The 23,393-nt window shown below is 43.4% G+C and overlaps 1 protein-coding gene across 4 annotated transcripts in view; it reads right to left on the bottom strand.

Moving 5' to 3' along the window:
* Window positions 1-3,505: 3,505 nt before the first annotated feature.
* The window catches only part of LOC135546319 (alpha-2-macroglobulin-like), a 50,261-nt gene continuing 30,373 nt past the window's right edge, over window positions 3,506-23,393 (bottom strand). For all 4 annotated transcript variants that reach the window (XM_064974651.1, XM_064974652.1, XM_064974653.1 and 1 more), the window contains exons 30-36: window positions 23,118-23,333; window positions 22,792-22,910; window positions 22,237-22,327; window positions 21,943-22,011; window positions 21,624-21,729; window positions 5,179-5,220; window positions 3,506-3,839 (exon numbers count right to left, since the gene is read on the bottom strand). In XM_064974651.1, coding sequence (XP_064830723.1) covers window positions 3,817-3,839; window positions 5,179-5,220; window positions 21,624-21,729; window positions 21,943-22,011; window positions 22,237-22,327; window positions 22,792-22,910; window positions 23,118-23,333 — 666 coding nt within the window. In that variant the 3' untranslated portion in view covers window positions 3,506-3,816. The remainder of the gene's footprint in view (window positions 3,840-5,178; window positions 5,221-21,623; window positions 21,730-21,942; window positions 22,012-22,236; window positions 22,328-22,791; window positions 22,911-23,117; window positions 23,334-23,393) is intronic.

The raw sequence follows: 23,393 nt of genomic DNA, 5'->3' as shown, positions 1-23,393 counted from the left end.
GCCCAGAATAAGCTGATCAGGGTAGTATTGAAGGTGAAACTCAACTGGCTGCCTGTTGAGACTAGGGTGTCCCAGATTAGACTGGGTTTGGTTTACAGGAGTATTTATGGTCCTGCACCCAGATATCTAACTGATTACTTTCCCCCATGTTAGGGATACACAAAACCACAGCACCAGATCAGGTGCTGCTAATGTGTGGTTATATAGATTCAGGAGTAATGCTGGAAAAGGCACTTTTTTGTTTACTGGAGCCTCAGACTGGAATGAGTTGCCTCTGCCCATAAAATTACATCTTCTCTGGGCAGCTTTAAAAATAAAGTAAAAAACTGTTTGTTGTCTTCTGTGTCCATATGAATGACCCCTATGATGTAACTGCAATGATAATGTTCTTATTCTTTGTTTCAAGAGGACCACAACAGAAATGAAACCCCAGACTTTGTGTTATCCATGCTGATTTTATTAATGTACGGCTTTTTCAAGTTTTATGTTTTTTTTTTAAATGGTCAAATTAACTAAACTAAACATCCTATGGGGGCTTTTCCATGGTAGCCAAAATCAAGGCCAGCCCAGCAATTTTATACATAATCCTAAGTATGATGGGATGTTAATTGCTTAATTAACTAAGGAATCACACCTGTGTGGAAGCACCTGCTTTTAATATACACTGCTCAAAAAAATAAAGGGAACACTTAAACAACACAATGTAACTCCAAGTCAATCACACTTCTGAGAAATCAAAGTGTCCACTTAGGAAGCAACACTGATTGAGAATACATTTCACATGCTGTTGTGCAAATGGAATAGACAACAGGTGGAAATTATAGGCAATTAGCAAGACACCCCCAATAAAGGAGTGGTTCTGCAGGTGGTGACCACAGACCGACCACTTCTCAGTTCCTATGCTCCCTGGCTGATGTTTTGGTCACTTTTGAATGCTGGCGGTGCTTTCACTCTAGTGGTAGCATGAGATGGAGTCTACAACCCACACAAGTGGCTCAGGTAGTGCAGCTCATCCAGGATGGAACATCAATGCGAGCTGTGTCAAGGTTTGCTGTGTCTGTCAGCGTAGTGTCCAGAGCATGGAGGCGCTACCAGGAGACAGGCCAGTACATCAGGAGACATGGAGGAGGCCATTGGAGGGCAACAACTCAGCAGCAGGACCGCTACCTTTGCCTTTGTGCAAGGAGGAGCAGGAGGAGCACTGCCAGAGCCCTGCACAATGACCTCTAGCAGGCCACAAATGTGCATGTGTCTGCTCAAACGGTCAGAAACAGACTCCATGAGGGTGGTATGAGGGCCCGACTTCCACAGGTGGGGGTTGTGCTTACAGCCCAACACTGTGCAGGACGTTTGGCATTTGCCAGAGAACACCAAGATTGGCAAATTCGCCACTGGTGCCCTGTGCTCTTCACAGATGAAAGCAGGTTCACACTGAGCACATGACAGACGTGACAGAGTCTGGAGACGCCGTGGAGAACGTTCTGCTGCCTGCAACATCCTCCAACATGACCGGTTTGGCGGTGGGTCAGTCATGGTGTGGCATTTCTTTGGGGGGCCACACAGCCCTCCATGTGTTCGCCAGAGGTTGCCTGACTGCCATTAGGTACCGAGATGAGATCCTCAGACCCCTTGTGAGACCATATGCTGGTGCGGTTGGCCCTGGGTTCCTCCTAATGCAAGACAATGCTGGATCTCATGTGGCTGGAGTGTGTCAGCATTTCCTGCAAGAGGAATCCCTCAGGAGACCATCCGCCACCTCATCAGGAACATGCCCAGGAGTTGTTGGGAGGTTATACAGGCACTTGGAGGTCACACAAAATGACCATTTTGACTTGTTTTAAGGACATTACATCAAAGTTGGATCAGCCTGTAGTGTGGTTTTCCACTTTAATTTTGAGTGTGACTCCAAATCCAGACCTCCATGGGTTGATAAATTTGATTTCCATTGATTATTTTTGTGTGATTTTGTTGTCAGCACATCCAACTATGTAAAGAATATTTCATTCATTCAGATCTAGGATGTGTTATTTTAGTGTTCCCTTTATGTTTTTGAGCAGTGTACTTTGTATCCCTCACTTACTCAAGTGTTTCATTATTTCGGCAGTTACCTGTACTTTTCCAGTCATTATTATTCGCCTTCCACTGGAACCTCTGACGCAACAGTTTTTAAAGTTACTGAGACCAAAACAACTTTAAAAACTTTAGGCTGACTTTCTCCAGGTTGCTTGGAAAAAACATTTTTGATAGTACTATTACTTTTCCTACGACAACCACATTTGCATGAATCACAATGGAGTTTACCCAAACAACCCAATATTCGAGTCTATCAAAGTAGTCATAGTGCTAAACAGAACTCCACCAATCCTTAGATAGAACCTCCATATGCAGCTTACTCTGTGTCAGTCTTTAAACAGCACTTCTCAATCTCCATCCTCGGGACACCAAAAGGGTGCGCTTTTTGACCTAGCACTACAAAGCTTGATGATTAGTTGATTATTTGAATCAGCTGTGTAGTGCTAGGGCAAAAAAAAAAAAAAACGTTCACCCCTTTGGGTCCCGAGGACCGAGATTGGGAAACCCTGGTCTAGAATGGCATCGCAGTACGCTATTGAAGCACATTCTTTCCGTGGTTTTACCGCCCCCGGTTGAGCTGGCTGTGCCTTCACTGCCGTGGCTGAGGAGAATGGTCATTGGAGAGAGCCAAGGGGGGTGGCACTGTACTGTGCTGGCTCTGGTATTTTCTAGACACATTCTCCTTTCTGGCACAGCTCCAGCAATTATGCTGAATGCCCATAGGAGAACACTTTGAATAACCGTTTTGGGTTCCAGGTAGAACACTTTTCACTGATGGTTCTACATGGAACCAGAAAGGGTTCTAAGCTGGAACCAAAAAGGGTTCTCCTATGGGGACAGCCGAAGAACCCTTTTTGCTAAGAGTGTAGAGACTCCATAATGACACCACAGACAACAGTACTGGATATGTAATAAATCACTCTGTGCCTTGAGATGTCATAATACTCCTCGTCTGTTAACTGAGCAGAATCGTGCTGGTCTACAATCTGTGTTGTTGAATTCTCATACTGTTAACAGCAATACACAAGTGCATGTGAACAGTAACCTCCCCTGAATTTCAAATCAAGTTCCAGCCCCCACTACATCCTATGCACTTTCGGATTCAGGGTACATTTCAGCTTTAATAGAACATCAAATACTCAGGTAGCTTGACATCATCATTGTAAAGGATTCAGATAGGCTACACGATCACAACAACATTTATAATTACCATCTGAATATCTTTTTTAGAGAAGACTACACTGTGATTTTGAACATGTAAACCTCAGTGTTTAATGTATGGATTATAGAGATTTTGTCCGATTTATTTTTTAATAGATGTTGCTATGGATTCAAACCACTGTAGACACAACATGGCCATAGTTTCATTAAAACATTTCATTTTCAGTAGATGCAGTCGTATGCATTTTCATCATCGCAGTAGAAACATTGAAATGGCTCACATAACTTTAATAGCAGGTTTAGGGTTACAACAGCAGGTTGTGACATGTGTTAGCACAAATCAAATTAACAAAATAAAAAAAGTAGTTAAAAAGGTAAAATCCTACGCCCCATCTACGCCCATGTATTAAAATGTTTTTGTTCACTTACAATATTAAAAACAGATCATGAGTTGGTCAATGTGTTACCAGGAACTACAAACATCAAACCAAATAAATGCAGAGGTTCTATGAGCTCTGCCTAAAAAAAAAACATGAATTCCAACACATGAAAGCACTTGGTCGGGTCCAGGTCCACTGTCTGTCACACTTCATTGACTTCGTCACCTGTGAAAATGTCAAATCATCAATAGAACATTCCCTGCTTGGCCTAGGATTTTACTCCATATAAAACAATGAACATCAATCTTCACAGGGCTGGCCCCCGACCAAATAATATTAATATATATTGAGTATATAAAACATTAAGAACACCTGCTCTGTCCATGACAGACTGACAAGGTGAAAGCTATGATGCCTTATTGATGTCACTTGTTAAATCCACTTCAAATGAAGGGGAGGAGACAGGTAAGTTTTTTTATTTTTAAGCCTTGAGACATGGATTGTGTATGTGTGCCATTCAGAAGGTTAATAAACAAGACACAGAATGTAAGTGCCTCCTGGTAATGGATGCCAGGTGCACCGGTGTGTGTCAAGAACTGCAACGCTGCTGGGTTTTTCACACGTTTCTTTTCTCCACAGTGTGTTGTGTGTTATAATTGTAGAATACACAAGGTGCAGTTTCAAAATTTTGTTGTGGATCAGCAGTTTCTCTTGTTATGTCCATCACTCAATCAGCCATGTCAGCTCACAATTCTTAGATTGGAGTCGCTCTGGATGTGCCCAATTAAAGTAATCGTCCACTTGATCAAGGGCACCAACAGATTTTTCACCTAACTTGCAGGTGCCCGGCCCACCACAAGGAGTCACGTGAGCGCAAGGTGGACAAGGAAATCCCGGCCGGCCAAACCCTCCTCTAACCTGGATAACGCTAGGCCAATTGTGCGCCGCTTCATGGGCCTCCCGGTCACGGGATTGAACCCCGGTCTGAACACCGCCTCAAGCCTTACACCACTGCGCCACTTAGGAGGCCCCTCAGCCCAACGATCTTAACCGCAAGGCTATCTGCCACCCCGCTGATTTTGGTAGTCACTCTCATATCATTAACATGGCATAAGTCTTGACAAAATGTGTAGAATTGTAGGACATTAGCTTTAAAAACATAAAAACTTCTCTCAATCCCATGACAAAATGGGAAGAATTGTAGGAAATTAACTGTAAAACTACACATTTTATACTGTAGAATTGCATGGAATTTGATATAAAGTTGCTAAACTTCTCTCTGAACCGTGACAAAATCTGTAGAATTGCCAAAAGTTTGCTTTAGAAATGCAAAATTTTCTTTACTCCCCATGACAAACGTATAGAATTGCAGATAATTAGCTTTACAACAAATATATTTATCTCCGCTGTCAAGAGGGGGGACACTAAATGTTTTTCCAGGGAGGTGCAAATCTCACTTAGGGCACTCAAAAGGCTAGGGCCGGCCCTGCATCTTCATTCCTGTCATTTAAGCACGAGTATGAGAAATGTAGGTTTGGTTATAGAAAGGTTGTTATGTACTTACTCTCTGCACACGGGGAGCTGTATTCACTCACAGCTTCATCACCTGAGAACAGAAAAGAGGAGAATGCAGAGGTCAGTTCCATTCTAATGATAACTACTTCCCTGTCAGTCAATATCATTAAATTCCCACTTCAATGGTGAACCAATGGGCCCATACCGGTGATGTCTCATTTCTTTTTCTTTTTTTTAAAATTATTTTCTTTTTGCATTTTCCAATTAAGAACATTCAAAACAAAAGTGAAAAGATATTAGACAATGATAGGACAAAGTGACAGTAACAGACGAACGTAACAAAAATAAATTATAATTATATAAACAAACATACAATAATAAAAAATAAAAATAATAAAAATTGGATCACCTGCCGTAGGCTACATATTATACATTACGTGTGAAACATTATGTGAGGATTATATATAGATTCAATCAATGAGATGTGGGGGGAGATTCTCCATAGAGTCAATAAAAGGTTGCCAAATTCTGAAAAATGTCTTTAACTTATTCCTCAAGCAGTAAGTGATTTTCTCCAAAGGGATACAACTATTAACTTCCGAAAGCCACATTGCGACTGGCAGGGAGGAATCCAATTTCAATTTCAAGGCAATACATTTCTTGGCAATCGCTAGCAATATTTCTGTTAGCTTTATAGTATGGCTTTGCCTAAGATTGGTGTTAGTAAAGTTACCCAGTAGACAGACCTCCGGGTCTAAAGGGAATGCAACCCCGTGAATTGAGGATATGGTATCGCATACCCCCTGCCAGAAACCGTGTAGTTTTGAACACTGCCAAGTGGAATGGAGGAATGTTCCTTCATCTGAGCCACATCTAAAACATAGGGAGGAGATATCTGGGTTGAACTTGTGCAGTCTAGATGGGGTGATATAGAGCTGATGGAGGAAATTAAACTGGATCAGTCTGTATCTGGAGTTCAATGTGGATGTAACCCCATCCCTGCATAGGTCACTCCATAGATCCTCATCAAGATCAATACCCAGATCTTTCTCCCATCTAAGTCGGGGTTTATCTAGCCCAGGCAGTGTTAGTCCTGACATAAGAACATTGTAAACACGGGAAATGGTCTTGAACAGTGGTTGGTCTGCGTGGCAGAGTTGTTCAATAGGTGACATCTTAGGTAGGTTCCATTGTCCCTTGAGAGTCACCCTAATAAAGTTTCGTAGTTGTAGGTAGCTAAAGAAGTCCCTGTTAGGCAAGTGGTATTTCTGTTTCAGCTGATCAAAAGACATAAGAACTCCTCCTCGTAACAATGTTCCAGAAGAGTGATCCCCTTATCAGACCATGGTCTAAAGTTACTATTCTGGAAAAACATAGGGATCAATCTATTGTTCCATAAAGGGGTTTTAGGGGAAAGGAATCCCCTCGTCCGAACAGCTCATGCAGTTTGCACCATGCCAGGACAGAATGTATGATTAAAAGGTTGTCTGTGATGGTTTTTATAGATTTTCTGTCCCATTTGTAAAACAAATCTGTCCTAGTGTCATCATTTACCACAAGCTTTTCAATGTTCAACCATGAGGGAGAGGGACCCTTGTCAAACCTCTGAGCCAGAAACCTAGACTGTGCAGCCCAGTAGTACATTCTAAAATTGGGGAGGTTTAAGCCCCCTTGACTGTAATCAAGGGTCAGTTTATCCAGGCCAACCCTAGGGGTTTTGCCGTGCCAGATAAACCGTCTGGTCAGCTTGTCGAGAGAGGAAAAAAATGCTGCGGAAACAGGGATAGGGAGAGATTGAAACAGATATAGAAACCTGGGCAGGACATTAATTTTAATTACATTGATTCTACCCAGTAGAGTGAGAGGTAAGTCCATCCATTTACAAAGGTCAACCTCCACCTTTTGCAACAAACTGGCCAGATTGAGTTTATAGAGGTTGTTCAGATTACCATCCACCATTATGCCCAGATATGTGAAGCCCATAGGCGACCATCTGAAAGGAAACTTGTGCTTGATGGTATGATGGTCAAAGACAGACAATGGTAAGATTTCGCTTTTATCAAGATTAACCTTATATCCAGAAAAAGAAATATAACACTGTAGTAGGATCTGCAAGTGAGAGAGGGAGTGTTCTGGGTTTGTTAGAAATAAGACAAGGTCGTCCGCAAAGAGTGATAATTTATGGGTATGGGGGCCCACCTCAAAGCCATGTATGTCAGGGCACGTTCTAATAGCCTCAGCCAACGGTTCGATGGCGAGGGCAAAGAGGTGGGGGCTAATTGGGCAACCTTGTCTGTTCCCCCTATAAAGAGGGAAAGAGGAGGAAGTAATCCCATTGGTAGCAATCCTAGCTTTAGGAGATTTGTAGAGTGATTTTATCAAATTTACAAACACGGTACCTAAACCAAACTTTTCCAAGACGCGAAAGAGGTATGGCCATTCAACCCTATCAAAGGCCTTTTCAGCGTCGAGGGAGACTGCGACACTAGGTATTTTGTTTTTGTTAGCAAGGTGAATTATATCAAAGAATCTTCTGAGATTGTCCTCCAACAATCTATTAATTATGAAGCCAGTCTGATCTGGGTTGACCAACAGGGGAAGACATGACTCCAGTCTCTTAGATAGCATCTTGGTGACCAGTTTACAATCTGTGTTAAGGAGAGAGATTGGTCTATAGGAGACGCACTTCAGCGGGTTTTTCCCTTTCTTGTGGATTACAGTAATCACTGCTTGAGAGAAGGACTCTGGAAAGCAGTTGTCTTCACTGGCTTTTTTAAGTACCTCCATAAGGTAGGGGACCAACAGCTCCCTAAATTGTTTATAGAACTCTGAAGGGAAGCCATCCTCCCCAGGAGATTTATTAGAAGGTAGGGATTTAATGGTCTCCAACAATTCAGGAACTGAGAAGTGTTCACTCAGGCGCTCGCTGTCTTCCCCTGACAGGCATGGGAGGTTGAGAGAGGAGAGAAAGGAGTCTATCTCTGATAGATCATCGCTTGATTGGGAAGTGTAGAGGTCTTCATAGTATTTCTTAACCTGTTGATTCTCTGGGGGCGCTATTTCATTTTTGGATGAAAAACGTTCCCGTTTTAAACAAGATATTTTGTCACAAAAAGATGCTCGACTATGCATATAATTGATAGCATTCGAAAGAAAACACTCTGACGTGTCCAGAACTACCGAGATATTTTCTGTGCGTGCCCTAGAACGTGAGCTTCAGGCAAAACCAAGATGAGACGGCATCCAGGAAATGAACAGGATTTTTGAGGCTCTGTTTTCCATTGTCTCCTTATATGGCTGTGAATGCGAGAGGAATGAGCCTGCCCTTTCTGTCGTTTCCCCAAGGTGTCTGCAGCATTGTGACGTATTTGTAGGCAGATCATTGGAAGATTGGCCATAAGAGACCACATTTACCAGGTGTCCGCCCGGTGTCCTGCGCCGAAATTGGTGCGCAAAAGTCACCTGCCAGTATTTTTCCATGGGATACAGAGAGGAAAGCAAGCTTCCACGAACTGCATATCAATGAAGAGATATGTGAAAAAACACCTTGAGGATTGATTCCAAACAACGTTTGCCATGTTTCGGTCAATATTATGTAGTTAATCCGGAAAAAGTTTTACGTTGTAGGTGACTGAATTTTCGGTTCGTTTCGGTAGCCAGACGCCATGTAGAAAACGGAACGATTTCTTCTACACACAGACGCTTTCAGGAAAAACTGCGCATTTGGTATGTAACTGAGAGTCTCCTCATTGAAAACATCAGAAGCTCTTCAAAGGTAAATTATTTTATTTATTTGGTTATCTGGTTTTTGTGAAAATGTTGCGTGCTAAATGCTACTCAAAATGCTATGCTAGCTTTGCATACTCTTACACAAATTAGTCAATTTCTATGGTTCAAAAGCATATTTTGAAAATCTGAGATGACAGTGTTGTTAAGAAAAGGCTAAGCTTGAGAGCAGACGCATTATTTTCATTTTATTTGCGATTTTCAGAAATCGTTAACGTTGCGTTATGCTAATGAGCCTGAGGCTTTAGTCACAAACCCGGATCCGGGATGGGGAGTTCCAAGAAGTTAAAAGTATTATTAATTTCAGAAGGGTCGAAGGATCTCTCTTTAGTAAGAGTTTCTATGGCATGAATTGTTCTCTTACTTTCCTCTGCTTTCAGTTGCCATGCCAATACTTTGTGAGCTTTCTCTCCAAGCTCATAATAACGCTGTTTTGATTTAGTGATGGCCCTCTCTGCTTGATATGTGTTCAGAATATTATATTTAAGTTTTTTATTTACCAGAAGCCTGTATAGATCTTTAGTCGGGCCTCTTTGGTAGGTTTTCTCTAGCTCGGAGATTTCAGATTCAAGGGCAATCAGTTCCGCACTGTGTTTTTTCTTCAGCCCTTTAGTATAGGAAATAATCTGTCCCCTCAGATAGCTTCATTCTTTGGGACACATTGAAGGCCTGTCAGGAGCAGAGGGTTTGTTTGTCAAAGTAAAAATATTGATCTGCTCTTTGATGAATGCACAAAATTCAGGTTGCTTTAGAAGTGTAGGATTTAGTCTCCATCTATATGCTCCATTTACCTTGGTAGGAATGGACATTGATAATACCAAAGGAGAATGGTCACTAAGCAATCTGGGGAGATACTCGACATCTAACACTCTATGAAACAGTTGTGTCGAAAGTAAATCTATGCGTGTGTGTGTCTTGTGTGGGTGTGAATAAAAAGAGTAGTCCCTATCCTGTGGGTGCAACTGTCTCCAGATGTCCAGTAAATTGAGATCTTTCATGAATGACATGGTGAGCTTGCCGGCTTTGGTAAGAAGTGAGGGTTTATCAGAAGACCTATCAACAACTGTATCTAAGCAAAAATTAAAATCTCCTCCAACCAGTAGCCATCCTGGTGGTGCTTGAGCAACCTGAAGGAAGACATTCTGAATAAACATATGGTCATCGAAGTTAGGAGGATAAATATTCAATAGGGTCCAAGACTCTGAAAATATATGCCCCTGCACCAAAACAAACCTGCCAGAGGGATCAGAGATGGTGTTGTTGACGCAGAAGGGGATGTGTCTACTTATCAAAATTGCAGTTCCCCTTGCTTTGGAGTTAAAAGAGGATGCAAAAACTTGTCCTACCCATTCCCTCTTCAATTTCTTGTGTTCACTGGCTGTAAGATGTGTTTCTTGTAAAAACACAATGTCAGCCTTTAATTTCTTCACTTCTTGAAACTCCCCAACCCGGATCCGGGTTTGTGACTAAGCCTCAGGCTCATTAGCATAACGCAACTTTAACGATTTCTGAAAATCGCAAATAAAATTAAAATAATGCGTTTGCTCTCAAGCTTAGCCTTTTCTTAACAACACTGTCATCTCAGATTTTCAAAATATGCTTTTGAACCATAGAAATGGACTAATTTGTGTAAGAGTATGCAAAGCTAGCATAGCATTTTGTGTAGCATGTAGCACGCAACATTTTCACAAAAGCCAGATAACCAAATAAATAAAATCATTTACCTTTGAAGAGCTTCTGATGTTTTCAATGAGGAGACTCCCAGCCACATACCAGATGCGCAGTGTTTCCTGAAAGCGTCTGTGTGTAGGAGAAATCGTTCCGTTTTCTACATTGCGCCTGGCTACCGAAACGAACCGAAAATGCAGTCACCTACAACGTGAAACTTTTCCGGATTAACTACATAATATCGACCGAAACATGGCAAACGTTGTTTGGAATCAATCCTCAAGGTGTTTTTTCACATATCTCTTCATTGACATGCAGTTCGTGGAAGCTTGCTTCCCTCTCTGTGTCCCATGGAAAAATACTGGCAGGTGACTTTTTGCGCACCAATTTCGGCGCAGGACACCGGGCGGACACGTGGTAAATGTGGTCTCTTATGGTCAATCTTCCAATGATCTGCCTACAAATACGTCACAATGCTGCAGACACCTTGGGGAAACGACAGAAAGGGCAGACTCATTCCTCTTGCGTTCACAGCCATATAAGGAGATCATGACAAACAGAGCCTCAAAAATCCTTGTCATTTCCTGGATGCCATCTCATCTTGGTTTTGCCTGAAGCTCACGTTAAAGGGCACGCACAGAGAAGATATTTGTATTTCTGGACACGTCAGAGTGTTTTCTTTCGAACAGTAGCAATTACATGCATAGTCGAGCATCTTTTTGTGACAAAATATCTTGTTTAAAACGGGAACGTTTTTCATCCAAAAATGAAATAGCGCCACCATAGATGTAAGAGGTTAAGGTAGGTATAGACTCTTTTCCTTTTATTCGGGCTGTTAAGACCTTTTACGTTGAATGTGACATATTTTAGTGGGTTAAGCATAGGTTGGGTTTCAAATATGTAACTGAATAGAAATCTATCATATGCAGATAATTAGGAAATGTTTCAACTTTGGTTTGAGCACAAAAGTGACCTGTGTGTCTCTTTAGGAAGGAAACAATAAACATAGAAAAAAGGAAAAAAAACAAAATCCCACCCACCCCGATTGTCAGGCTAGAACAACAATCCCAACAATCAAACATGAATACACTTGTAGAGATACGTTGCTGCTCGCTTTCCATCTTGCCCTAGCTAAAGCTTGGCGTAAAACCTGTGAGCTCTCTAAATTGAAAACAAACGTTGTGAATAGATATTTATGGCTGAATATTTACTGCCCACGGTAAGGGATGCTTGAGTCTCTTCACGAAAGATTAACATAAATGAGGGGGAAAGCAGTGGGCCTAAGCAGTAGATATGGACTAAACCAAAATATACTCTCCTGTAAATGTAATAGAACTCACCCCGGGAAGATACGGTTAGTTGAAAATGTACAAATCAATTAAAGTGACCGGGAGATACCAGCAGTTCAATCCGGATAAGAGAAAACAAACGAACTGCGTTTTATCCCCCAGAGAGACCGTCCTGGCTCAGACGTTGGTCAGTTCTTTGAGAAAAGTGTGCACTTCTCCCAGTGTGTTGAAGAGATGGCTTCGGCCTTTGAACTGAACTTTCGTCCGCGCAGGGTGGATGAGGTAGCCGGTGACGTTCTTCTCCTTCAGTGCTTTGGCGGCCGGTCTGAACTGCTTGCGGCGTCTGGCGAGATCCGCACTCATATCTGGGAAAAGGCTGACCCTCTTTCCATCGATGGTGATGTCCCCTTTGGCTCTTGCGAGTTGCAGTATCTTCTCTCTGTCTTGGAAACGGAGGAACCTGATCAGGACGGCTCGTGGGGGCTCATCTGGCCGGGGTTTCGGCACTGATGTTCTGTGGGCGCGTTCGATTTCCAGCGGTTTGGTGAAGTTGATTATGCCTAGGACCTCCGGGATCCATTGAGTGAAGAAACGGACCGGGTCACGGCCCTCGCTGTCCTCATTCAATCCCACCACGCGGACATTACTACGTCTACTCTGGTTTTCCATCTGATCTACTTTGTTTTTGAGGTAGGCATTGTCCTTTTGCAGTTGTGTCAAGACCTGGTCATGTCTAGCGATGGTATCTTCAACTGTGCTAATGCGCAACTCTGCCTCAGTCGTTCTCAAAAGGAGATCATTCATGGAGGATTTCAGGTCGTCAATGGAGGAATGGAGTTCAGCCGATTTCTTATCGATTTTCAGAGAAAGGCCTCTGTTACCATCCTGAATTTCCCGGAGGAGAGTAGTCAGCATGTCGGCAGGTTCGCAAGAGGCTGCTGAGAGCAACAGTCTCGAAAAAGCCTTGGTTTCATGCATGTCAACATCAGAAGCCTTCTCCCTAAGTTTGTTTTACTCACTGCTTTAGCACACTCTGCTAACCCTGATGTCCTTGCCGTGTCTGAATCCTGGCTCAGGAAGGCCACCAAAAATTCAGAGATTTCCATACCCAACTATAACATCTTCCGTCAAGATAGAACTGCCAAAGGGGGAGGAGTTGCAGTCTACTGCAGAGATAGCCTGCAAAGTAATGTCATACTTTCCAGGTCCATACCCAAACAGTTCGAACTACTAATTCTGAAAATTACTCTCTCCAGAAATAAGTCGCTCACTGTTGCCGCCTGCTACCGACACCCCTCAGCTCCCAGCTGTGCCCTGGACACCATTTGTGAATTGATTGCCCCCCATCTAGCTTCAGAGTTTGTTCTGTTAGGTGACCTAAACTGGGATATGCTTAACACCCCGGCAGTCCTACAATCTAAGCTAGATGCCCTCAATATCACACAAATCATCAAGGAACCCACCAGGTACAACCCTAACTCTGTAAGCAAGGGCACCCTCATAGACGTCATCCTGACCAACTGGCCCTCCAAATACACCTCCGCTGTCTTCAATCAGGATCTCAGCGACCACTGCCTCATTGCCTGTATCCGCTACGGTGCCGCAGTCAAACGACCACCCCTCATCACTGTCAAACGCTCCCTAAAACACTTGAGCAGGCCTTTCTAATCGACCTGGCCCGGGTACCCTGGAAGGACATTGACCTCATCCCGTCAGTTGAGGATGCCTGGTCATTCTTTAAGAGTAACTTCCTCACCATTTTAGATAAGCATGCTCCGTTCAAAAAATGCAGAACTAAGAACAGATACAGCCCTTGGTTCACTCCAGACCTGACTGCCCTCAACCAGCACAAAAACATCCTGTGGCGGACTGCAATAGCATCGAACAGTCCCCGCGATATGCAACTGTTCAGGGAAGTCCGGAACCAATACACGCAGTCAGTCAGGAAAGCTAAGGCCAGCTTCTTCAGGCAGAAGTTTGCATCCTGTAGCTCCAACTCCAAAAAGTTCTGGGACACTGTGAAGTCCATGGAGAACAAGAGCACCTCCTCCCAGCTGCCCACTGCACTGAGGCTAGGGAACACGGTCACCACCGACAAATCCATGATTATTGAAAACTTCAACAAGCATTTCTCAACGGCTGGCCATGCCTTCCGCCTGGCTACTTCAACCTCGACCAACAGCTCCGGCCCCCCCGCAGCACCTCGCCCAAGCCTCTCCAGGTTCTCCTTTACCCAAATCCAGATAGCAGATGTTCTGAAAGAGCTGCAAAACCTGGACCCGTATAAATCAGCTGGGCTTGACAATCTGGACCCTCTATTTCTGAAACTATCCGCCGCCATTGTCGCAACCCCTATTACCAGCATGTTCAACCTCTCTTTCATATCATCTGAGATCCCCAAGGATTGGAAAGCTGCCGCAGTCATCCCCCTCTTCAAAGGGGGAGACACCCTGGACCCAAACTGTTACAGACCTATATCCATTCTGCCTTGCCTATCTAAGGTCTTCGAAAGCCAAGTCAACAAACAGGTCACTGACCATCTCGAATCCCACCGCACCTTCTCCGCTATGCAATCTGGTTTCCGAGCGGGTCACGAGTGCACCTCAGCCACACTCAAGGTACTAAACGACATCATAACCGCCATCGATAAAAGACAGTACTGTGCAGCCGTCTTCATCGACCTTGCCAAGGCTTTCGACTCTGTCAATCACCATATTCTTATCGGCAGACTCAGTAGCCTCGGTTTTTCGGATGACTGCCTTGCCTGGTTCACCAATTACTTTGCAGACAGAGTTCAGTGTGTCAAATCGGAGGGCATGCTGTCCGGTCCTCTGGCAGTCTCTATGGGGGTGCCACAGGGTTCAATTCTCGGGCCGACTCTTTTCTCTGTATATATCAATGATGTTGCTCTTGCTGCGGGCGATTCCCTGATCCACCTCTACGCACACGACACCATTCTATATACTTTCGGCCCGTCATTGGACACTGTGCTATCTAACCTCCAAACGAGCTTCAATGCCATACAACACTCCTTCCAAGGCCTCCAACTGCTCTTAAGCGCTAGTAAAACCAAATGCATGCTTTTCAACCGATTGCTGCCTGCACCCGCATGCCCGACTAGCATCACCACACTGGATGGTTCCGACCTTGAATATGTGGACACCTATAAGTACCTAGCAAACTCTCCTTCCAGACCCATATCAAACATCTCCAATCGAAAATCAAATCAAGAGTCGGCTTTCTATTCCGTAACAAAGCCTCCTTCACTCACGCTGCCAAGCTTACCCTAGTAAAACTGACTATCCTACCGATCCTCGACTTCGGCGATGTCATCTACAAAATTGCTTCCAACACTCTTCTCAGCAAACTGGATGCAGTTTATCACAGTGCCATCCGTTTTGTCACTAAAGCACCTTATACTACCCACCACTGCGACTTGTATGCTCTAGTCGGCTGGCCCTCGCTACATATTCGTCGCAAGACCCACTGGCTCCAGGTCGTCTACAAGGCCATGCTAGGTAAAGCTCCGCCTTATCTCAGTTCACTGGTCCCGATGGCAACACCCATCCGTAGCACGCGCTCCAGCAGGTGTATCTCACTGATCATCCCTAAAGCCAACACCTCATTCGGCCGCCTTTCGTTCCAGTACTCTGCTGCCTGTGACTGGAACGAATTGCAAAAATCGCTGAAGTTGGAGACCTTTATCTCCCTCACCAACTTCAAACATCAGCTATCTGAGCAGCTAACCGATCGCTGCAGCTGTACATAATCTATTGGTAAATAGCCCACCCATTTTCACCTACCTCATCCCCACAGTTTTTATTTATTTACTTTTCCGCACTTTTGCACACCAATATCTCTACCTGTACATGATCATTTATCAATCCAGTGTTAATCTGCAATATTGTAATTATTCGCCTACCTCCTCATGCCTTTTGCACACTTTGTATAGAGACTCCCCTTTTTTTTCTTTTTTTTCTACTGTGTTATTGACTTGTTAATTGTTTACTCCATGTGTAACTCTGTGTTGTCTTTTCACACTGCTATGCTTTATCTTGGCCAGGTCGCAGTTGTAAATGAGAACTTGTTCTCTACTAGCCTACCTGGTTAAATAAAGGTGAAATAAAAAATAAATAAATAAATAAATAAATAAATAAAACTGTCGTCTGAGTAATGAGAGCTAATGCTAATCTTGCTAGCTGTAGCGTTATCGTTATCTTGGGAATCAACAACGTTTTGGTCGTCCTTCTTGCCTCTCGGTCGGAGGTCCATGGCTCTTTGGGAAGGTAAGTACTTGACAATTTATCAGCCGATGTTAGAATATTGTTTCAACGTTGTTATTTAGGTAAAAATAGAATAACTTTGAAGAGCTCGGTTTGTCAACGTCTGCTCAGCTCCGCCGCATCACGTGCTCCCGTGATGTCTCATTTCTAACTGCAAGCTCTGCAAAGCAATCACTAGCCTGCTATTCAGTGGATTGGGTGTGTGCTCCAAGTCTGGATTTAAGGGTCAACATTGGCCATTCAACATTGGCCATGCTTTCAATCCAGCATCACTTCAAGACAACTGGGAACTCTAAAAAAAAACAAGGTCAGAATGGGAAAATACATTTTGAACGGTCATCTAACTCAGAATTCCAGGTTGTAACTCGGCCTCTTTCTAGAGCCGAGTTACAGCTTTTGTTGTTGAGTTCCCAGCTGTCTTGAAAGCCCTTCATCAATAAGTGCATTGATGACGTCGTCCCCACAGTGACCGTACGTACATACCTGTTAGAATAATTTGCATGGTTTGAGATAATGGCTAAAGTGTTCCACTCTGATATTGTATAATGGTGTGAAATGTTTGAGAATCATAAGAAGATGATATGAAGATGTGTGGAGCTATGTCAGAATTATAATACTAGAGTATTTATAGTCTTTAGTAAGGGTGTAAGCAGAGAGAAGTTGTAAAACCATCAGAGGTTTTCAAACCAAGAGGGGCCCAACGGGGAGGGGAAGTGAAAGCCTTGAAGAATGAGACAATATCGATGGTTCTTTGTCTACAATGTGGTTAGAGGAAAAGTACTGGTCATTTGAGAAGGGAGTGACCTAAAGATAGGAATGTGTGTATGTTACAAAAAGACAGTCTTCATTTTTGTCTTCAGAGCTCTCATGAATAAACTATACAAACCTTTTGTATTAATCTGAATATTTGTCGAATTATTATTAAACCTGGGGTCCTGCAAACCTCGGGAAATTGGACAAAGGTTGAATGAATGTTTAATTATCATTATTGAAATTGAAAATTCTCGTGACAATATCCCAACCAGAAGCCATGGATCACAGGGAACATCCGCAAAGAGCTAAAGGGTAGAGTTGCCGCTTCAAGGAGCTGGACTCCAACCTGGATGCTTATAAGAAAATCATGCTATGCCCTCCGACAAACAATTAAACAGGCAAAGCATCAATATAGGACTAAGATTGAATCCTACTACACAGGCTCTGATGCTCATCTGATGTGGTTGGGCATGCAAATTATTACAGACTACAAAGGAAATCCCAGCCATGAGCTGCCCAGAGGCAGGAGCCTACAGACGAGCTAAATGACTTCTATGAGCGCTTCGAGGCAAGCAACAAAGAAGCATGCATGAGAGCACCAGCTGTTCGGCTATGGAGAGCATAATCACACAGTCGTCCCGATGTGAGTAAGACCTTGAAACAGGTCAACATTCACAAGGCCGCAGGGCCAGACGGATTACCAGGATGTGTGCTCCTAGCATGCGCTGACCAACTGGCAAGTGTCTTGTTCAACCTGTCCATGACCAAGTCTGTAATAACAAAATGTTTCAAGCAGACCACCATAGTCCCTGTGCCAAGGAACACCAAGGTAACCTGCCTAAATGACTACCGATCCGTAGCACTCACTTCCATAGCCATGAAGTGCTTTGAAAGGCTGGTCATGGCTCATATCATTATCCCAGAAACCCTAGACCCACTCCAATTTGCATACCGCCACAAACCCGATTGCACTCTGCCCACCTGGACAAAAGGAACACCTACGTGAGAATGCTATTCATTGACCACAGTTCAGCATTCAACACCATAGTGTCCTCAAAGCTCATCACTGAGCTAAGGACCGTGGGACAAAACACCTCCCTTTGCAACTGGATCCTGGACTTCCAGATGGGCCGCCCCAGGTGGTAAGGGTAGGTAATAACATCTGCCACACTGATCCTCAACACAGGGGCCCCTCAGGGGTGCGTGCTTAGTCCCCTCCTGTACTCCCTGTTCACCCATGACTGAGTGGCCAAGCACAACTCCCAACATTAAGTTTGCTGGTGACACAACAGTGGTAGGCTTATAGAGAGATGCAAGGACAACAACCTCTCCCTCAACATGGTCAAGACAAAGGAGATGACCGTGGATTACCGGAAAAGGAGGGCCAAGCACGCCCCCATTCTCATCGACGGGGCTTTAGTGGAGCAGGTTGAGAGCGTCAAGTTCCTTGGTGTCCACATCACCAAGAAACCATCATGGTACAAACACACCAAGACATGAAGAGTGAAGAGGGCACGACAATGCATATTCCCCCTCGGGAGACTGAAAAGATTTGGCATGGGTCCTCAGATCCTCAAAAAGTTCTACAGCTGCACCATCGAGAGAATCCTGACTGGTCACCTGGTATTTCAACTGTTCGGCCTCCGACCGCAAGGTGCTACAGAGGGTAGTGCGTATGGCCCAGTGCATCACTAGGGCTAAGCTTCCTGCCATCCAGGACCTCTATACTAGGCGGTGTCAAAGGAAGGCCCTAAAAATTGACCCCGTACGGCCAGCGGTATTGGAGCGCGAAGTCTTGGTTCAAAAGGCTTCTTAACAGCTTCTACCCCCAAGTCATAAGACTGCTGAACAACTAATCAAATGACTAACCAGACTATTTGCATTGAAACCCCACCCCCTTTTTTTACGCTGCTGCTACAAGCTGTTTATTATTAATGCATAGTCACGTTACCCCTACCTACATGTACATATTACCTCAATTACCTTGACTAACCTGTACCCCCGCACATTGACATGGTACTGGTATCCACTATATATAGCCTCCTTATTGTTGCTCTTAAATTTCTCTTAGTTACGTTTATATAATTGCTTTGTTGAGGGCCCCCGAACAGCGCAGCCGTCTAAGGTTGTGGCGTAACTACAGCTTGGGGTTTGATCCCAGGATGTGTCACAACCGGCCGTGACCGAGAGTCCCATAGGGCAGTGCACAATTGCCCCAGCTTCGTCCGGGTTAGGGGCGGGTATGGCCGTGGGGGGGCTTTTTATTCTGGTTAGGGCCAGTTTGTGCTGTTCTGTGAAGGGAGTAGTACACAGCGTTGTACGAGATCTTCAGTTTCACGCATGGAATAGCCCTCATTTCTCAGAACAAGAATAGACCGACGCGTTTAAGAAGAAAGGTCTTTGTTTCTGGCCATTTTGAGCCTGTAATCGAACCCACAACTGATGATGCTCCAGATAGTCAACTAGTCTAAAGAAGGGCAGTTTTATTGCTTCTTTAATCAAAACAACAGTTTTCAGCTGTAAGGTCTAATACCTGTTGTATTCGGCGCATGTGACAAATATAATGTGACTTGAAATCCATAGAATGCCAGACTTTGATGATGAAATTTCCCCACGATGGCCCGCTGCACCACCTTCCTGTTCAAGTGAGCACAGCACAATAAGATAAGTCGAAAAGTGTATTGTATGCTGCTGCATAAATGATGTAATATGCCAGGGAGATATGTATACTGTAGCTAATTAAGTAATACTAAGTGTATGTTCTGTAGTAAGCTATTATTAGCCAATGTGCCTCACCCTAATCATTTGGTCCCTTTCCCCCTCATAATTTAGGCTAATGTTCTGACCCGGTGGTGCACATGTAGCCCATAGCCTGTTTAGAGAAATGTAGTCATTTAATATTGTAAGAGCTTTCATTGTCTGCTTATATGCCCCTTTTACTTATCCTACAGTTCTGACTTGGTGTACAGGGAGAATACTGTCAGAACGCCCATGTTCTGAATTATGTCGCTGTACATTTCAAAAGTGCTGAACAAATAGTTATATTGACTACGTCCGTCCTAGCTCGCTCATTAATGTCTTAACTTCTTTGGGGAAAGGGCCAGTATTTTCACGTCCGGATGAAAAGCGTGCCCAGAGTAAACTGCCTGCTACTCAGGCCCAGATGCTAGGATATGCATATTATTAGTATTGAAAACATTTGGATAGAAAACACCCTGACGTTTCTAAAACTGTTTGAATGATGTATGTGAGTATAACAGAACTCATATAGCAGGCGAAAACCTGAGAAAAAATCCAACCAGGAAGTGGGAAATCTGAGGTTGGTCGTTTTTCAACTCAGTCCCTATTGAAGATACAGTGGGATATTGGTCATGTTGCACTTCCTAAGGCTTCCACTAGATGTCAACAGTCTTTAGAACCTTGTTTTAGGCTTCTACTGTGAAGTGGGAGAGAATGAGAGCTGATTGAGTCATGGGTCTGCCAGAAGGCCATGTGCTCAGTCAGGCGTTGACCCGTGAGAGTTAGCTCTATTCCCTTTCATTTCTAATGACAAAGGAATTCTCCGGTTGAAACATTATTGAAGATGTATGATAAAAACATCCTAAAGATTGATTATATACATTGTTTGACATGTTTCTACGAACTGTAATATAACTTTTTTGACTTTGGACCTCGTGCCTGCGCATTTGGATTACTGTACTAAATGCGAACAAAAAGGAGGTATTTGAACATAAATGGACTTCATTGAACAAAACTAACATTTATTGTGGGACTGGGATTCCTGGGAGTGCATTCTGATGAAGATCAAAGGTAAGTGAATATTTATAATGCTATTTCTGACTTTTGTTGACTCCATAACATGGCGGGTACCTGTATTGCTTGTTTTGGTCTCTGAGCGCTGTACTCAGATTATTCCATGGTGTGCTTTTTCCATAAAGCTTTTTTGAAATCTGACACAGCAGTTGCAACAGTTGTATTTTCATCAACATTTATGATGAGTTTTTCTGTAAATTGACATAGCTCTCTGCACTTTCCCAGGATGTTTTGTGGAGGCAAAACATAACGCGCCAATGTAAACAGAGATTTTTGGATAGAAAAATGAACTTTATCGAACAAAATATACATGTATTGTGTAACATGAATCCTATGAGTGCCATCTGATGAAGATCATCAAAGGTTAGTGATTAATTTTATCTCTATTTCTGCTTTATGTGACTCCTCTCTTTGGCTGGAAAAATGGTTGTTTTTTTTGTAATTAGGTACTGACCTAACATAATTGCATTGTACGCTTTTGTCGTAAAACCTTTTTGAAATCGGACACTGTGGTGGGATTAACAACAAGTTTATCTTTAAAATGGTGTAAAATTCATGTATGTTTGAGGAACTTTAATGATGAGATTTCTGTTGTTTGAATTTGGCGCCCTGCACTTTCACCGGATGTTGGTCAGGTGGAACGTTAGCGTCCCACGTAACCTAGAGAGGTTAATCCAAATGACGTATTGCCTCTTATCCGCTCTTCATCCCCTTATGCCATAGTTTGTACATCTCAAATGTCCGTAGAAACCACATTTGTTTAGGCAAGGCAGCCATATGAGCCATGTATTGTTTTCTTTTAAAGGCAGTAAAATTAGGCTGAATTAACCTTTTCACTGCCAGACAAGGTTTTCTGCGCATGAGATGACATTTTTGCTGTCTGTGTTAGATGGAATTCTTACTTGTCTGGTAGTAGTCATACACTTTCACCACAGCTGGTTTCAGATTCCTCACAGGCACATCCTCCTCTATGGCTAGGCTGTACGTCTTCGTTTCCTTCTGCTTGAGCTGGAAGAGAAGGAATAATACATTTGACATTGCAGTTCAATGTTATAGATTCACATAGTGTTACTGTGTAAAACCTCCACTACAGTCTTACTTTGATGTTACTGTTCAAGTTAAATCCAGTGTGTATATGCAAATGAGACCACATCCAACTTGGTTCTGTAACCGATAAAGACAGCCCCTTTTAGATGCAACATTCATTATTCATGTTCCTACCCCATCTAGGTAGATGATGACATGTCCTTCCTCCAGGTCAACACGTTTGACAGTGGGGTCATTTTTCAACTGGAAGAACAGAACACAGGATAAGATAGTGTCAGACAGTTCAACTGATACGTTCGGACAAATACTGGCATTACAATTAGAACAGACGCCATTATCATGTTAAACATCAACTAATCCTCAAGGGGATTATACTTAGGGCCAGGAGTGTTCCCTAAACTGGTAAAACTCCTGGCCCTGATTAAATGGTGTTCCCCTCAACTGAGGTTCTCTTTCTTATTGACTCACAGGCCTGAGGGAGGACTTGTCCAAGACGAAGCCTGAGAGAAGCTTGACATTGATGATCACCATGTTGGTCTCCTCTCGCCGACCATTGTAACTGTCAGTCACAGAGTCAGATGAAGGTTGGATATTATCTTAAAGGTGCAAATATGCAGGAATCGCTCTGCCATTTCCTGATTGCTAAAATTCTACGAGTTAGCTTAAGTTAAGTTTGTGACAAACAAGCAAGAAAATCATTGTACATTCTAAACCGTCTTGAAATATATTTTCAGTAACCAAACATTTATTTTATGCTGTTCAAAACCAAAAGTAAAACGCAAAAACGATACTAAAGAATGGGAATCATAAAAATAGCGCACATAGAACAGATCTAACACTTCTTAGACTTGCTGTCAATAAGGATGACAGATCTATAACTCATATTTCTACATGAATTTGGTCAGGTCGCCCAAAAAGTTACACAGTGCAGCTTTAAAGATACTTTTAAAATGCATCTACACACTGGTGGTTCAGTCATTATTTTCAGCTGCTATTTCAAGGGTAAAAGGAATACCACTGTACCTGACAGCCACAGACACGATCAGAGATTTCTTGGTGCCGTCACATTTCCCGAGTGTCTCTGTTGAGATGTTGAAAGCAGAGAAGTCAGGAGGAGGGGGAATATTGTAGTGCATGGCGATCTGAAAAGACAGACGATAATACTGAGATGCATGAAATCAACAAACACATTTCAATGAACAGTAGCACACATGCATTTCCATTAATGCTGAAATTCTCGGGTTGAAACGTTAGTTTTTGTGCAACAGTGTGCTCCACTGAACACAAACCAGATACTCAGTACATGCAGTACTGAGAGGCAGCAAAGGGAAAAACGACTGGAGCCTGACCTGCACAAACACGCAGCTTTTGCCCTGTGCCTTGATGTTGTAGTCCCCAGGGACCTCCCTCAGCTGCTCCTCCTGATAGAGCAGCCTGTTGTTCTGATTCACAGTAAACTCCATCTTCAGGCCGCCGGCCGAGCTCACACTGACTGTACTAGCGCCCTCTGGACTGAAGGTGGCAGCACCGTACTTGGCCAGGGCCTGCAGTGCAACCACTGTGTCCTGGTGACAGGGGCGAGGTGGGAAGAAAAGTACTGTTGCAAAAACAAATTCAGGTCGACT

The sequence above is a fragment of the Oncorhynchus masou genome, chromosome 9 (genome assembly GCF_036934945.1).
Source record: "Oncorhynchus masou masou isolate Uvic2021 chromosome 9, UVic_Omas_1.1, whole genome shotgun sequence".
Taxonomy (NCBI): Eukaryota; Metazoa; Chordata; class Actinopteri; order Salmoniformes; family Salmonidae; genus Oncorhynchus; species Oncorhynchus masou.
The sequence above is the reverse complement of the archived record's forward strand: the minus strand, read 5'-3'. Positions and strand labels throughout refer to the sequence as shown.